Source organism: Pimephales promelas, chromosome 4, assembly GCF_988280905.1.
Source record: "Pimephales promelas chromosome 4, fPimPro1.hap1.1, whole genome shotgun sequence".
Taxonomy (NCBI): domain Eukaryota; kingdom Metazoa; phylum Chordata; class Actinopteri; order Cypriniformes; family Leuciscidae; genus Pimephales; species Pimephales promelas.
The window spans coordinates 30039668-30055481 of record NC_142772.1 but is presented as its reverse complement, the minus strand read 5'-3'; the positions used below and the strand labels follow the sequence as shown (position 1 = coordinate 30055481).

The window sequence follows — 15814 nt, the reverse complement described above, 5'->3', positions numbered from 1 at the left end:
CTCTGAACTGCTCCATGCAGAGACTGTCTTAAAATAAACATTTAGATTTTAGTTTTTCAAAGAAAGTGTTTCTCTTACTCTCTGTTTTGGTTAGAGGTGGCTGAAATACAACTGCGCATATCTTGGCCGTAATTGGCAGCCTACATGTGAAGGTTTCTGAGACTCCCGAGACATCAACCAGCAGCCATATCAACCAGCAGCCATATCACCCTGTAGCCCAAGACTGGTTGCCCATTAAAGCTAAGCAGGGCTGAGCCTGGTTAGTACCTGGATGGGAGACCTTCTGAGAAAGCCAGGTTGCTGCTGGTAGAGGTGTTAGTGTGGCCAGCAGGGGGTGCTCACCCTGTGGTCTGTGTGGGTCCTAATGCCCCAGCAAAGTGATGGGGACACTAAAGAGCACCGTCCTTCGGATGAGACGTTAAACCGAGGTCCTGACTCTCTGTGGTCATAAAAAATCCCCCAAAAATTCGTAAGAGCAGGGGTGTAACCCCGGCATCCTGGCCAAATTTGCCCAGTGGCCTCTGTCCATCATGGCCTCCTAATCATCCCCATATACATCAATTGGCTTCATCACTGTCTCCTCTCCACCAGTAAGCTGGTGTGTGGTGAGCGTTCTGGCGCAATATGGCTGCCGTCGCATCATCCAGGTGGATGCTGCACATTGGTGGTGGTTGAGGAGATCCCCCCCTTCTATGTGAAGCGCTTTGAGTGTCCAGAAAAGCGCTATATAAATGTAACAAATTATTATTATCAGCAACTGTTCGCTGCTCAACCGTGACTTTTTATAACTATCCTTTTAATATGTCATTTTTATACATAATATCCTTTTAATACATAATACATACTTTTCTTATGATAGTTCGCTTATCTACATTCAGTTTCCACACAACATTAGTTGTTTTCATGCTTTTTATATGAAACAACCTGTGTTGTTTGATAAAACTACTCAGGTGGAACAACAATATTTGGAACAAACTCTTTAAGTAGGGTTTCCATTTATTTAAGTACAACTAGCAAACTATTTAACAAACCTGTCTGAGATAGATGCCAGTTATCTAAAAAGATATGGAAAAATAATCTGTAAACAACAATCTGTAAATCTGTGTAAAATAAATGTGTGTTTGTATATATATTGGGGGGAGGGCAATAGCCAACCATACATTGTATAGATCAAAATTGTCGATTTTTCTTTTGATTTATATGCATGAGGTTGTAATAACGCATATATCGGACTCGTTTAAGCTTACATATCGGATAGGTTTGAGCTTTCCCGGTGCACTTGAAGAAAACATTTACACCTGGAAATACTATACCAGATTGACCACTTGTGAATGACCACTTTTCTTTGATTTTATGACTATATGCATCCTCTCTTCATGCATGTTGCATGAAGATATTTTGTAAAAATCCTACCATAAATGCATATTATGTTTGTGAGTGAATACAGCACAATTGCGAACATTGATGGACAACTTTAAAGGCGATTTTCTCAATGTTTTGAGAAACCCTCAGTGTTTTTACACCCTCAGATCCCAAATTTTGGGAAATATTTTCAGGCAAATATTGTCCTAACATATCATACATCAATGGAAAGCTATTTATTCAGCTTTCAGATGAAATTTGACCCATGGTTTTGTGGTCCAGAGTATGTATATTCTCTCTATCTCCCCCCCTCTCTCTCTCTCTCTCTCTCTCTCTCTCTCTCTCTCTCTCTCTCTCTCTCTCTCTCTCTCTCTCTCTCTCTCTCTATATATATATATATATATATATATATATATATATATATATATATACATTTTTTTTTCATTTGGTTTTGTCACTTTTCTGTATGAGAATTTTCTTAATCTTTTGAAAAAGAAAATAAAGCTGGCAAGCATGCCGGCAAAAATAGCTATAATGACGCACACAGCTAAAAGTCTTTGTGAGTGTTTGTGAATGCGATTGTCTTGCTAGTCTATTGTTAAAGCTATTTATCCTTATTGCCTTCCTGCTGATTATTATTCACAAAGAGTAATTAGTCTAATGTGCGATGTGCACAAACTCACACACTCTTATTATCTGTATCTCAAATGCCACACCGAACACACACCCCTCTTGTTTATTTGTATTCTAGAATTAGTTTTGTTCTGTCATGCAGAAAAGGTATTATGTCCAACAGAAATCCTGTGGCCACTGGGTGCCAAACATTATGATGGTGTGACGATGTGTGTTCAAGAGAACAACTGTGATCATTGGTGCGAATCGACTACATCAGTCAAAACGGATGGCCACTTATGCTTGTGTTTTTATACCGGCTAGTTTGGACTACAGTATCTCTGCATCTTGTAGTGTCTGTGCTTCAACTGTGATGATTTTCACAGCTGAATTATTATCATCTTTCTTACATATACACGCATCAGAGTCAGAATAAGATCACACCAAGCACAATGAGTGCACTAATTAATAGAGTGGACTGAATACACATGAACGCTAAACATACTGATAATCAAATAATGACATGGTGTTGAATGCCTCTTAACAAAAGTTCTGTTGTAAGTCTGGACAGTTGATATGTCCACATTTGCATCACAGTTTGTGTCTTTTGTTTTAAGGAACAAATAATATGTACTTAAATTAAGCTGACACTTTAATTCAATGTAACTTTTCTTAAATATCGTATACTCATTATCAGCTTTTGCATTTACTGTTTTAGAAAAGTGGAACTTAATTCCACATTATACTAGAGATTTTGCAAGTCTCAGCAGTTTTAAAATGACGTTAAAGACTTGGCTGAAGGAGAATCAACTATGTGATCAATCATTGACCTTTTTTATAACATGTATTGTATATGTGTACTCTTGTTTTTATGTGAATAATGTTTGTCTATATTGTCTTTTATTTTCCTTGCCCAGGGACCACAGAAGTAAATTAGCTGTACAGGGCCTGAACTGTGCATGGTCCCTTGAGGCGATCTGGGGTTATGTGTCTTGCTAAAAGAACGTATTGGGCCCATTTACACATGATATTAATGTGCCCTTTTAATGTCATGTGTAAATGGGCATGTGTAACTGAGATTTGAAATATAGTAATTATGAGTTCCGAGCACATGGATGACCAAACAATGTTGTATTGACAAGTTCTAAAGTATGAATTCTAGTTGAGAATGAATTGTGACATTGGAAGGGCCGTGCTGATGTGAAACATGGCGGAAACACAGATTTACAATATAGATGATATCATATATCTGTGTAATCCAGAGATTGAGTGGAAAGCAAGTCTTAAATGAATGGAAATGAATGATTTTGGACATCATTTTAATTTTACATTCTATTTTAATCATTTTAAAGCTGTGAACAGCTTATACAAATCAAGTGTAAAGTTGGCTTTATATAAAAAAAATTAAATGCGTATAAATAAGTAATAGAAATAAATAATTTACATAATTTTGAATTCAGATTCTTGGGTTTATTCACAATGTACTTATTTTTATTTTGTTCAGGCTGCCTTTAAGTTATGTTTCTGATTTAAATGCATGAGGTTGTAATAATGCATATCGGACTCGTTTAAGCTTACATATCGGATAGGTTTGAGCTTTCCAAGTGCACTTGAAGGAAACATTTACACCTGGAAATACTATACCAGATTGACCACTTGTGAATGACCACTTTTCTTTGATTTTATGACTACATGCATCCTCTCTTCCTATGTCACTGTTTTAATGCTTATATTAATACTTCTCTCTCTGTGTGTGTGTGTGTGTGTTTAGGAGGCTAACGACCCTGAACAAATGTGCTGCGATGAGCTTAGAGGTTCATTTTCATTGTAAACAGGTAAACAAACAAACATGCCGTCCACTTTTAATCCAATTATGTGATCTGATGGTCTGCTGACAACTGCTCTTTGCTTGTCTGTTTTCATTTATTTTGACTTCCACTGGATGATATTATTTAAACTTGACTTTGACAATCCTTTTAAAAATGTATCTGTCCTTGTGTTTATGCTATTTTTAGTAGAGTGAATTCTGGTACTCTGGTTAGCTACTTTTCTTTTTAATATTTTTCGTATAGGCTTTTTGAAAAAAGCTTTTCGTTATCTAAGTGTGCATGTTTGTGTTACCATCAGCAGAGTGAGGACTCAGAGGAGGATGACGCATGTGCCCTTAGCTCCCGCTGGGCTTTTCAGCGTGAGAGTAAAACTTGGTCCCGTCTCCGCACTCTCTCACCCACCCTTGTCCCCCCTGGCAACCGGGCCTCGACCTTAAGACCCTCGGGTAGTAGCGATAGTGTGCTGAGTGACATCAGTCTCCTAGAAGTCACCTCACTGACCTCTGACCTCAGTGCTAGCAGCTTGAGCTTAGACAGTGCCCGGGAAACAACTTCTCCAGAGGTTGTGGCTTACAGTGACGTCACGGTGGGTGAAGGTGCGTCGTCAGTTTGCGTCCCACCTGGCCAAGATGAGAACGATGACACCGGATCGTCATCTTCCCTGCCGTCTGTAAGAGAGAAGCCGAAGCGCCCTTCTAGATCATTTTTACGAAGGAAAGAATCAATAAAGAAGCGGGATAGTGAGAGAGAGAAAGTCCCAAAGAGCATTTCAACAGTAACTCGACATCAGACACCCTCAGGTCTGCACTGCACATCCGATGCAAGTTTGCCTGGACAAACCGCAAATAAGTTCAGAAACACCAAAGATGAGGCATGGAGATCACATACAATATGCCGCAGTAATGTTAGCCAGAAATCCACTTTGCACAAGCCTCACAGAGCGTGCCTTTACCTGGAGGACTACCAGTTAACTTGGGAGATGCCAAAGTTAACCAATCATAACAACAGTAAAAGGAAAGAGGATCGTGTGGTCCACCTCCCTTTTGATCACAAGCCTGGAACCTTCCCCAAATCTCTGTCAATCGAAAGTCTCTGTCTGGTCTCTGTTTCTCAAAGCCCTGAACATAGTGACTGGGCAGGAGAAGATGGAGACCTTTCATTGGATGAAAGCGTTAGTCGCAGTGGGTCGCAAGATTTTCTTTCAGGTTTTGGGAGGAAAATCATTTCTATGGGCTCAATTGGAAGCATTTACGACAATGTTTCAGAGACACCGGGCAACCCATGCGACATTTTCGACCCTGGAAAAGAGAAAGCCTTCCAGCACCTGGACGACATTCTACAGCACGTACACGGGCTACAGCATAACATCGACGAATGGTCGCGCTCGCTCGGCATTCTGCCGCAAGACCAATCCAATGCGGAGACTGCATCCACAGCTGACACAACATTACCCAGCAGTCTGAATTATGATGAGCAATCCATGTCAGATGTTGGGACGACAGTGAGCGATTACGATAGTACAGGAAACTCAGTGAATGAGGGAGAAGGAGAAGGAGGAATGAGAGAGAGGAGGGACTCAGGGGTGGGAGCATCGCTCACGAGACCCAGCAGGTGAGTAGATCTGATGGTTAGACTTAATAGACAGAGGAAGTTCTGGCATGTCCACACTTGTGTGAGTGCACTTATCTTGGTCAGGTGTTTCTATTGCTGTGTGAAAGAATGTGATGGAGAGAGAGGGATACATGACAAGCAATTTGTCTTTTGTTAAACTGGTGCCTGATGACAGTGACAGTGATTTCAAGCAAACACATCACTGATGAAGATTGAAGGACCTAGAGTGGAACTCTGGGGTACACCCATTCAGTTCACTACAATTTAAAGAAAGAAAAATGATCTTAATGTTACTTTTATTCTGTAGGATATACATTAACCCTATACTGGCATTTTTTTCTTTCTTTTTTTATGAATAAACCTCACTCAATTAAATGCTGAAGACTAAATAATGTATGTTCTAAAAATAAATAATCAAGTACATTTTTACATTTAAGAATATCATTCATCTGATCATTCATGTGTCCCATACATCCTAGAGAGTGACCTGAGTGAAAGGTCTGCTTTTATATCCATCTGTTCATCTTTTTATTGTCTTTCTTCCACCCATTTCTCTATACTCAGAAAGTTGCGTTGGCACAGTTTCCAAAACTCTCATCGTCCGAGCGTGACTTCTGCGTCTTTAGAAATCAACAGGCAGTCGGCCGCCCAACTCAACCTGCTGCAAAAATTCAGCCTCTTGCGACTGACCGCCATCCTAGAGAAACACACGGACACCAGCAAACATGGCTGGAACTGGTGAGATGGCACATTCTCATTCATGCATACATTCATCATAAAAAAATGTGAAAACATTCTAAAAAATGTGTGCTGTTGTTAGTGGACACATTATCTGACTGGTGAGGTCAGCTGTGGCATTAATGCTCTCTTATGTCTGATGCAGGAAATCTAATTTCTGCCAAATGTGTTTTTTATTGGTGCAGATGCAGTTAATGACAGTATCATTCTGTCTCTATCTGTTCCCCCACTGGCTTTTTTCTGCTTATGAAAATTACATTCCATATCTATGTCTGCCAAATTACAGTTTTGTTTATCTATACACACACACACACACACACACACACTTTAGTTATGTATTCATTTTTATTTAGGAGCGAAGTGTAAATTGGTTCATAATTTTTGCATGTGTCCATTTTAAACTCCAGCTGCAGAAAGGACTTCTGATGAGAAGCTTATAGGTCTATCAGACAGTGTCATGGATCGCAGATCTAAAATATGATTCATTTCATTCTGCACCAGTCACTGAGGAGGCATTATCTTTTCCCTTTAGTCCATTTCCACACACCCCACTGTCAAAGGCTTGCATCTGTGTCGGTGTCATAGGCAGCGAACAGATCCAATTTTCAAGATTTATACATACTTCAATTCCATTTGCTTTTGCTCTCTCACTACACCCTGCTGCCATGATTTTGAGTTTATTTTGCAATGATGTGACATTTCAGGTTTTATTGTGGACCTCTTGATTGAATTTTTTGTACTATTCTATTTTTAAAACCTTCTCTTTATACATTAATATAACTACAAAAAATTATAGCAGTATATTTGTAAACATTTAATTAAATAATTAATAAGCAAATAATCAATTGAATGATATAATAAAAAATTAATTTAAATAAATAAAAGTAAATGCATAATTGAATTCATGCATGTTGGGTCTCATCTCCCTGTTCAGTTATCATTGTATGAGTCATTAAATATAATGTATTTTTATTTTCTCTCTCGGTCATTGGTCAGGGTGGTTCCAAAGTTTATGAAGCGTTCCAAAGTTCCAGATTACAAAGATAAACATGTGTTTGGCGTTCCGCCTATAGTAAACGTCCAGCGAACTGGTCAGCCCCTGCCTCAGAGCATCCAGCAGGCGATGAGATACCTACGCAGCCAGTGTCTGGAGAAGGTTTGTTTGCAAGCAAACACACACTCTCAACCACACAAACACAGCTTCTTATCTATAATTCCTCTCTACAGGTGGGAATATTCCGCAAATCAGGGGTTAAATCCCGGATCCAGGCCCTCAGACAGCTCAATGAGAATTCCCCCGATCATGTGACCTACCAGGGTCAATCAGCCTATGATGTGGCTGACCTGATTAAACAGTACTTTAGAGATCTGCCTGAACCTGTGCTCACGTCCAAGCTTACAGACACTTTTCTACATGCGTATCAGTGTGAGTGACACACACATTCTCACACATTTTTTAACACATCATTGCTTCAGTAAGCTTTACAAATCTCCTCCACGTGTGTATGTGTGTGTAGTCGTTCCAGCAGAGCAGCGTTTACAGGCCGTACAGGCAGCCGTGATCCTGCTGCCTGATGAGAACAGAGAGGTTCTACAGACGTTGCTCTATTTCCTCAGTGATATTGCATCTGCGCAGGAAAACCAGATGACTGCGGAGAGTCTGGCTGTCTGTCTCGCACCCTCCATACTGCACCTGAATGCCTCCAAGAAAGATGGAGCTTCACCAAGGTGTGTGTCATATCCCCACAAGAAAAGCGACTGCAGTCCGTAGTGATCCAAAATACATATTTGAGAAAATACGTAACCAGCCAGTTTTAAAAACGATCTGCTTGCCGTAACCTGATTCAAGGCAGTAAGCTTGTAATAATGTTTTTAATTCCAGTGGTACTGGTGGATTTCTGCGAGAGATTCGAGCATGTCTTTGCGTCATTACGTCACATCTGTACACATAAAGGAGTCTCGGTTAGTAGGCTATATTGCGTGTGAGGATGTTGGACGTGGAGATTTATAGCTTTTTCTCACAGCACTTGATATAATTAAACTTATCAATTTGATGGCGGATCCAGAAAGGTTCAAACAACAATCACCAGTGACAACAGATTCACCCGCTGTAAAATGCAAAAGACTTCGTTTGGACTTTGGAGTGGCTAACTTACAGAAAAAAAAGAGTCTGCAACCGGACCAATGAGAAAACAAGGATACATATCGGAAGGACATTACATGTAGTCACGCAATGCTGATGTTGTTAACATTTAAAGGCACACTATGCTGGGATTTCAGTTTATGTCAAACAGCGACCCCTAGAGTTGCTGTGGAGTAAAGTTGCTGTCGTAAATACCGCTCATGCTGATACCCCTTTGAAGCTGTTACATTAAGATTGAATCTTGCAAAGTGTGCATTTAAATAAGAGATCTAGGGGGTACTTATGGGTAGGCCTACTATGATACTAGACCTTTAATAAAAAATAATGAATTTCAAACCTGAACCAAACATTTTTTTTTTCAAAGATCAACAACAATCTGTCATTAGTTTTTAGTCTGCCACTAAAAAAACGTTGTGTTGTGGTTCCGGTACACCAGCCATGTCAATGAAACGAATGAATGAAAATTTGCTTATCAATGTATGTTTAAATTCATGCCTACTTCTTTGTAGAACTTCAAAAAAAGAAACAGAAAAGATGCTGCAGCCAATTAGCCACCAGCGGGGGCCGACTCAACCAGTTTTTAATATTGTATCAGACAATAACTACTCAAGGTTTTGCTTAAGTATAATTTCGGGACACTTAGAGCCAAATTCGGGACAACAGCTTAGATTTTGAGATTGTCCTAGATTTTTCAGGACATCTGGTCACCCTGTGTCTCCTCTTGGATGCGCTCTTCATTCTATTGCCGTTGTGGACTCTCTCTGTTCATTCCGGTGAAATCACAAAATAAAATGCACACAAACTTAGAAATATGTACTTACTAGTCCATCGACAAGATCGCAACACTGTTGCATCCAGTGCTGCTTTTTAGCCCGTGCCAACGAGTGAAATCCCCATTTATGGAAAAGCCTGACCGAGTGGGACTCTTGTCTGGATCCTCACGCGGTCAGGGTTATCTTTTCCTAGTCTCTTCCGACCGCGTTTTCTTTGCTCTTTCCATCGTCGAGTATCACGCCTGAAATTTTGAGTGATATGATAACTTATAAGTGATTTAATTAGCGCAATTTACTGCAATGTCAGAACCAGAAACCACAAAATGATTATGGTCATACTTCCAAAAAGAATAATCTGTGATTCTGAATGCCAGTATCCACATCAGCGTGGTGATTGACAGCCTCACAGTCTCCTCAAACATTGTGTTCATCCGCACTGTGCCGTGTCGAGGGTGTTGAAGTACAGTACAACTCGCGCAAAGTTGATAATTCTGCGAATGACTGCAATTGCAGATTTTGAACAGAGATGGCGATAAAGAGGAAAAACTGCAGACTGCAGCTTTAATGTTCTAAAAGGTTGATGGAATGTAAACATCGTGAAAGAATGGAATCAAAGATTACAACCAGTTTTTCTAAAACAATTAATAGTAACAGTATTCAAGATCTGTCAATCTCTCTCAGAGTCAGACCAGTTTTTTAGTTCTTGGTGTTTGGGTTTTTTGTCAACGTTTTGGTTATCTTTATCTATGTTCGGTTTGTTTAAAGGCTCATGAGCAGGAAAGGCGGAGACAAGCCTGTCCAAAAGGACTTAAGTGAGAACATGGCTGCCACACATTGCCTTAGTCACTTGATCACGGAATGCAAGAAACTGTTCCAGGTAGCCACATTTTAATTTCTAATGTCATTGTCTGCATCCATTGCAGACAAAACATTTGAAGCTCATTTTTGTACTGATCAGCTTTCTGTACCTGTTTCTTTCTGCAGATCCCGCATGAAATGATGCTTCAGTCTAGGAATTCTTATGTGGCAGCTGATGCCCAGCCATTGCCTCTGCACGGGTTCGGGGTGAATGCCCTGGGCGAGCCTGTGGATTATCGGGCGTATCTGGAAGACAACATTCAGTGTCTTCTCAGAGAGGCATCTGAGCGGAGTAAAGGCTGGCATCATGCCCATGGACCCGACAACACTGAACTGGCTTATAAAAAGGTAGAGATACAGACACATCCTCAGAAGAGTTTCTCTAAAGCTTTAATTACATAATATAATTACATATATAGATATATATACATACTTGTAATTACTAATAAATTAATACAAGCAAATTAGTTGTTGTTTTTTGCTGCTATAGCTTTGAGACTTTTGTGTAAACACTTTTGTGCATTAGCTAATATACTCTTTGAGTTTGCGGTAAAGTCCATTATCGTTTTTTACAGCTTCACATGACATGTGCAGCTGAAATGTGATACACACTTAAAGTTGCAATGAAATAACAGTAGTTACATACATTTGAGTAAAGCGTATTTTCGAAAAAGGCATGTGTAGTTTAGTCCAAGATGTTGCTCGGATAGAGATAGATCTGACTGCAAACTTGATGCAGAGTGCAAGAAACAGACTAGATGATTTGAGAGGTCCGGCACTCGAGAGAAGTCTGGCTTTTCACTGGAAGATTGAGAAATGACACTTTGATTAAAAAATTATAAAATTAATTTTAACAAAAAGTAAACATGTTTTGAGAGAGAGAGAGAGACTAAAACTCTTTAACTACAACTCCACAAAGTAATGAAAAAAATAATTATGAATATATAAAAAAATCTATTATAAACTATTATAGTATAAATACACCTGTGCAACTGTTAGTGAGTGACTACTGAGGCAGCACTTGAAGAAAAAGGAGCACTCTCAGCAACTCTGTGAAAAGAGGAATGGAAAAACATGAGGGTAGGATAGATACAAGCACATTTCCAGGTCACTAAATCTCAATTGGAGTGTGGTTGAATCAATTTAGAAATGATTAATAAATGTAAGGGAGCATGGCACAGCGGTGAATCTACCTGTGGCAGGCTGTCCTCAACACAGTGACTGTGCATGAAGGTTACACGCTTTATATAAATTAAACAGTTTTTCCTTTTTATTATAGCACAAGTGTGTCTTGAATTAAATATTTTTACTTGGAAGGTGTTCACTTTAATTCCCTCAACCAATATGCACGATAGCTTCTCTTTTTCTCACAAACGACATAAGGTCTTAATTGCTTTTAATGCTTTTAATGTGAGGTGTTTTCATTGTGACTGCCATCTAAAACCATGCACTGCAAGACAGTAATGGTTCAGAAATCACTTGATAATTTTAGCCGTTCTTATGGACATTCAGAATCTACCTCAGATGTCTGAATCATTAATAAACCACATTCATAAGGGAGGTGTTTTTAATCCTTTTTTTTCTGTAAATGTTATTTACATTTCAGTTATACAACTTAAGAGCCGGTTATGATTACAATTAGACTTTGCAGAAGAGTAAAAGCAAATTAAGAATGAATATGATTGTCACATAATGGTTTTGAAACCTCTTAAAAACCCGTTTTAATTGCAGCTGGTTTTATCTTGTTGCTGATGCCAAAGCATTCAGATAATTCCAGTGTCTGGAAAGATTCCCAGTCATATCCTCTGAATTATGACAAATTGTGTCAGAATGACAAAAATATATATAACTTTATTATTAGGAAACATGCTGAACAAATAACCGTTTCAGTTTTAAAAAAAAAATTTATAAAGTATGTGACTGTTAAAAGGAAATCAATTTTCCCTCAAAATGGATTGAAGATAATTTTTGTTGCTGTCTCTGTTTGTCATACAATTGGCCAGTTTCCATCAGTCATGGAGGCTGAAGCGTACATGTCCACAGTAGACAGATGTACCCTTCTTGTCTCTTGCCACCTACACCAAAGACTGAGGATATACAAAGACGGTGTGCTCGTATTACTATGAATGGGAGAAACTGCAATGCGCAATATGGTGGAATAAGTCCCGCCTTCTAAGTAAAAGAGCCAATCGCCAATTGGTAAAGTCATTGCGTCACTGCAGCTGCCGTTAGAAGCTGCGATTGTTATAGAAACAGTCACAACTCGGTGTTCTGAGACGTCCACGATTTCAGCATTTAAAAAAAAAATGTATGACACCGTTGTTGTCAGATTTCATTGGGGATTTCAAATATGAAATTTAATCGTAAACTTCAAGAGATGGGAGCTGTACTTGCATGACTGAAATAGCTGCCCGAGAGGCATTTCAAACATGGCCACCGAGTGGATAGACTTGCCTGAAAGAGATTTGCTTGCACTCAGGGGACTGAGATTTTAGAGCATGTGGCACTTCACTCTGTCTCCTCTTAGATTAATCTGCAAATATCAGATGCCCAAGCACCAACTGAGTTTAGACCATCTGCCATCAAATCACCTGCTAAAAGGGTCTAGATTCAATGGGCTCACTGTGGCGGTCTGCTGGTTGTTTGCAGGTAGGAGATGGGCAGCCAATGCGTCTATGGCGTGTTTCGGTAGAAATAGAGGCCCCTCCTGCTGTGGTGCTGCAGCGTGTTCTTCGAGAGCGCCACCTGTGGGATGAAGATCTTCTACACAGTCGAGTCATTGAGACTTTGGAAAATAACACTGAGGTTTTCCATTACATCACAGACAGCATGGCTCCACATCCACGGAGAAATTTCATAGTGCTCAGGTACACAGCTACAAAAAACTCTTTTAATGTGATCAGTTTGATACTTTTTTGTGCCACATCCAAACACCAATGGGATCCAATAAGAATCTGCCTAGAATCAGTAAGATCTGGATTTATATGCAGAGTTTTTGGGGATCCCATTAGAATGTTGGTTCCAAACTGATTCTTTAGAAATCCTGTTTTTTTTCTCTCTCTTCTGTATATACCCTTTAGGTAATTGTGTAAAATGTTTGTTCAGTGTGTGTATTATTTGTATATTAAGCCCCTCGTTTTCCAACACGATATTCAAAGGCTACCCGATATAGTCTTTCTGATATTTCTGATATTTCTTATAGATTTCCGTTATTTCTGCTGTAGTTAGAATAGAATATTGAATTAAATGAATACCACAATTAATTTTAAGAAGTTTCAAGAACAGAATGTCCTTCAATTAAAAATAATGCATATTTTTAAATATTTTTAAAAATATTTAAAAATATATATATATATATATATTTATATATTTAAATATTTTTAAAAATATTATATGAGAAATGTATTTTTTATTTTTTTTATTTTTAGAATTTGATTGTTAATATTATGATAATAGTATTTTAACACAAATAGTTTATTAAATGTTTTTTTTAGTCATTGAGTTTGCAAATGCCTCGTGGTAATGGTTGTATTTTGTATTGCAGACGTTGGTGTAGCGATCTTCCAAAGGGGCTGTGCGTTCTGGTGTCCTCCTCTGTGGACCATGATAACGTCCAGGTGGAGGCAGGGTTACGGGCTGTGCTTCTGACATCACGCATCTTCATTGAGCCGTGTGGAATGGGGCGGTCCCGGCTCACACACTACTGCAGAGCTGATCTACGGTAAGACGCACCAATTTAACGAACAATTTGTTTCAGGCACACGACTGCATGTGGTTTTTGATGCTCCTCAATACACTGAACAAAAATAGCACGCTAATGTTTACAATAATATTAAATGAAGGTCACCATGAATTTTAATCTTTTGTATTTCTGTTCCACAGGGGGCGCTCTCCTGATTGGTATAACAAAGTGTTCGGCCATCTGTGTGCGATGGAGCTTGCCAGAATACGCAGTTCTTTCCCAGTTCTAACAGCACGAGGACCTGAAACCAAACTCTAAACCCACTTGGGTTAAATCTGAGAGTACTTTGTTGGAGAAAGAATAAGAGTTATGAGAGTGCAGGTGTAAAACAAAGATGGCCGCGCAAGTCGAAAGGTGGAAAGTAAGAACAGTAGATAATGTTTGAATGACAAAGAACAGTACTGAGTAGTATAGAAGTTGGACTATGCAAAAAAAAAAAAAAAAATCAAGCCCATTGTGGTTTTAAAAGCCATGGATGATTAATGTGAAAAAGCTCACGCTCACAATCATGTTGATACCCCTTCTAATCTTGAATGTGTTTTGTTTGTGTAATTGTTTATATTGGTTTTTGTTAAGCAGTGTCTCGACACACATCTGGTAAAAAAAATTTTGTCTAATAATCCAGTGTGGTCTGTAGACCCCTCATTCATTCTCAGGGTAAATGTAAACAAGTGTTGCTTTTTCACTTGCACAGGAATTTTGTCACGTGGGAATGATAATGACCAGTTGGCAAAGAGAAGCAGCCAAACATTCATAACATCATAATGACACGTGATGTGCTTGTTATAAGCTCCATGTGTACTTTGTATTCTGTAGGACATTTAGTTTTTGCCATTGAAATGACTAGGAACAAGTGTTTTCTAATCAACCCAAATTCACCCCACATCATTCTTCCAAAGCGACCCCCCCCCTCCCCCCATATATTTAATTTATTTGCGTCAGCCATTTGAATGTGGCAAACTTCATTTGTGAAGTTTTAATAACTTAACGTCTGCATGGAATCCATGGGAATGATATTCAAGAGGCCTTCTTAATACAGCTTTACGTTTTTCCATTTTTATCTCCCCTAAAGGTAAAAATATTTTTTATACAATTTGTTAATTCTCTTTCTTATCACTGTTCTTATCTGTTATTATCAGTATTTTATTTATTTAAAAGTATAACTGCATTATACATGTTGTTCTGCCTTGAAGTGAAATGGTTCAAGTGCCACAGTGTGGTTATATGTGCTTTGATTTTTTTCTAATGTACAGAACTCTGGTCCATTTACCCATAATGTTTAAGTTGTTTCAAGTCTTCCCTTTTTTGAACGATAATTCAGTGTTAAACACAAGTGGCATTTTTGTTGATTTGATTGTCATGATTAGTCATGCTTTGTGAATGATTGAGAATAAAGGAACTTTTCCAGGAAAAAAATAAAGTGTTGATTATTGGCTTTTATACAGACAAAAGATGTTAAGCCTGAAAACAGATTTGAATTAAATTAACAGGTGTTTTGCGGTGAACAGCTATACATTTAAACCACATTGGTGTCCTGCTAGCACAGGACACTTAAGGGCACAGTTTGGGTTGGCAAACAAACTTGTCAGTAAATGTATTATAGAGCTGGTGATGGAGAACTCCCATTTACACAAGGTGCTTCTCTACAGTATTTATTCCAAATTAGTTTGATTGATACAGAGTAATGACTAATTGTGAGTCGCAGTCTATGTGCTGACAGTCTGCCCGGTCGCACTGAAAACTCCTTCTGAGCTGTCATTTTTGTGGGGAGATAAAGTGCTCCTTATTTTTGCCTCGTTAATTATTAAAGTGTCTAAAATTGGCCAATTATGCTGTATTTGCAGACTAAAAGGAGACCGTGCCTGAGTACCTTTTAATATTGCATGACAGCGAATTGTTTTTGAATATGTCAGAAAATATGTTCCACAATGGGTTGGGTTAAAGGAAATTCAGTTCGTTTCAAATGTCAAAGTACAGACATCTGTCAAGTTCTTTTTATATACCCCCCTTTTAACCTTAGCCTATCATTACAGGTGCTGTAAGTTGTTTTAAAATGCCCAAAGTTTTTATCCCAAAAGTTAAATAACTGTCCTCAAATATCACCCCGATCTCTGTGACAGCCTTAGTTTCTGTAAACAATAAAATA

General features: G+C 38.7%; 1 protein-coding gene across 4 annotated transcripts in view; it reads left to right on the top strand.

Annotated features, from left to right (window-relative positions):
- Positions 1–14570, top strand: part of stard8 (StAR related lipid transfer domain containing 8) — a 57960-nt gene extending 43390 nt beyond the window's left edge. For 3 of the 4 annotated variants that reach the window (XM_039650087.2, XM_039650085.2, XM_039650088.2), the window contains 11 exons: positions 3746–3809; positions 4102–5414; positions 5979–6152; positions 7149–7308; positions 7380–7578; positions 7670–7880; positions 9834–9945; positions 10053–10274; positions 12576–12793; positions 13471–13647; positions 13809–14570. In XM_039650087.2, the coding sequence (XP_039506021.2) occupies positions 3746–3809; positions 4102–5414; positions 5979–6152; positions 7149–7308; positions 7380–7578; positions 7670–7880; positions 9834–9945; positions 10053–10274; positions 12576–12793; positions 13471–13647; positions 13809–13926 (2968 nt within the window). In that variant the 3' untranslated portion in view covers positions 13927–14570. The remainder of the gene's footprint in view (positions 1–3745; positions 3810–4101; positions 5415–5978; positions 6153–7148; positions 7309–7379; positions 7579–7669; positions 7881–9833; positions 9946–10052; positions 10275–12575; positions 12794–13470; positions 13648–13808) is intronic. The other variant, XM_039650086.2, reaches the window with a different exon arrangement.
- Positions 14571–15814: the final 1244 nt, after the last annotated feature.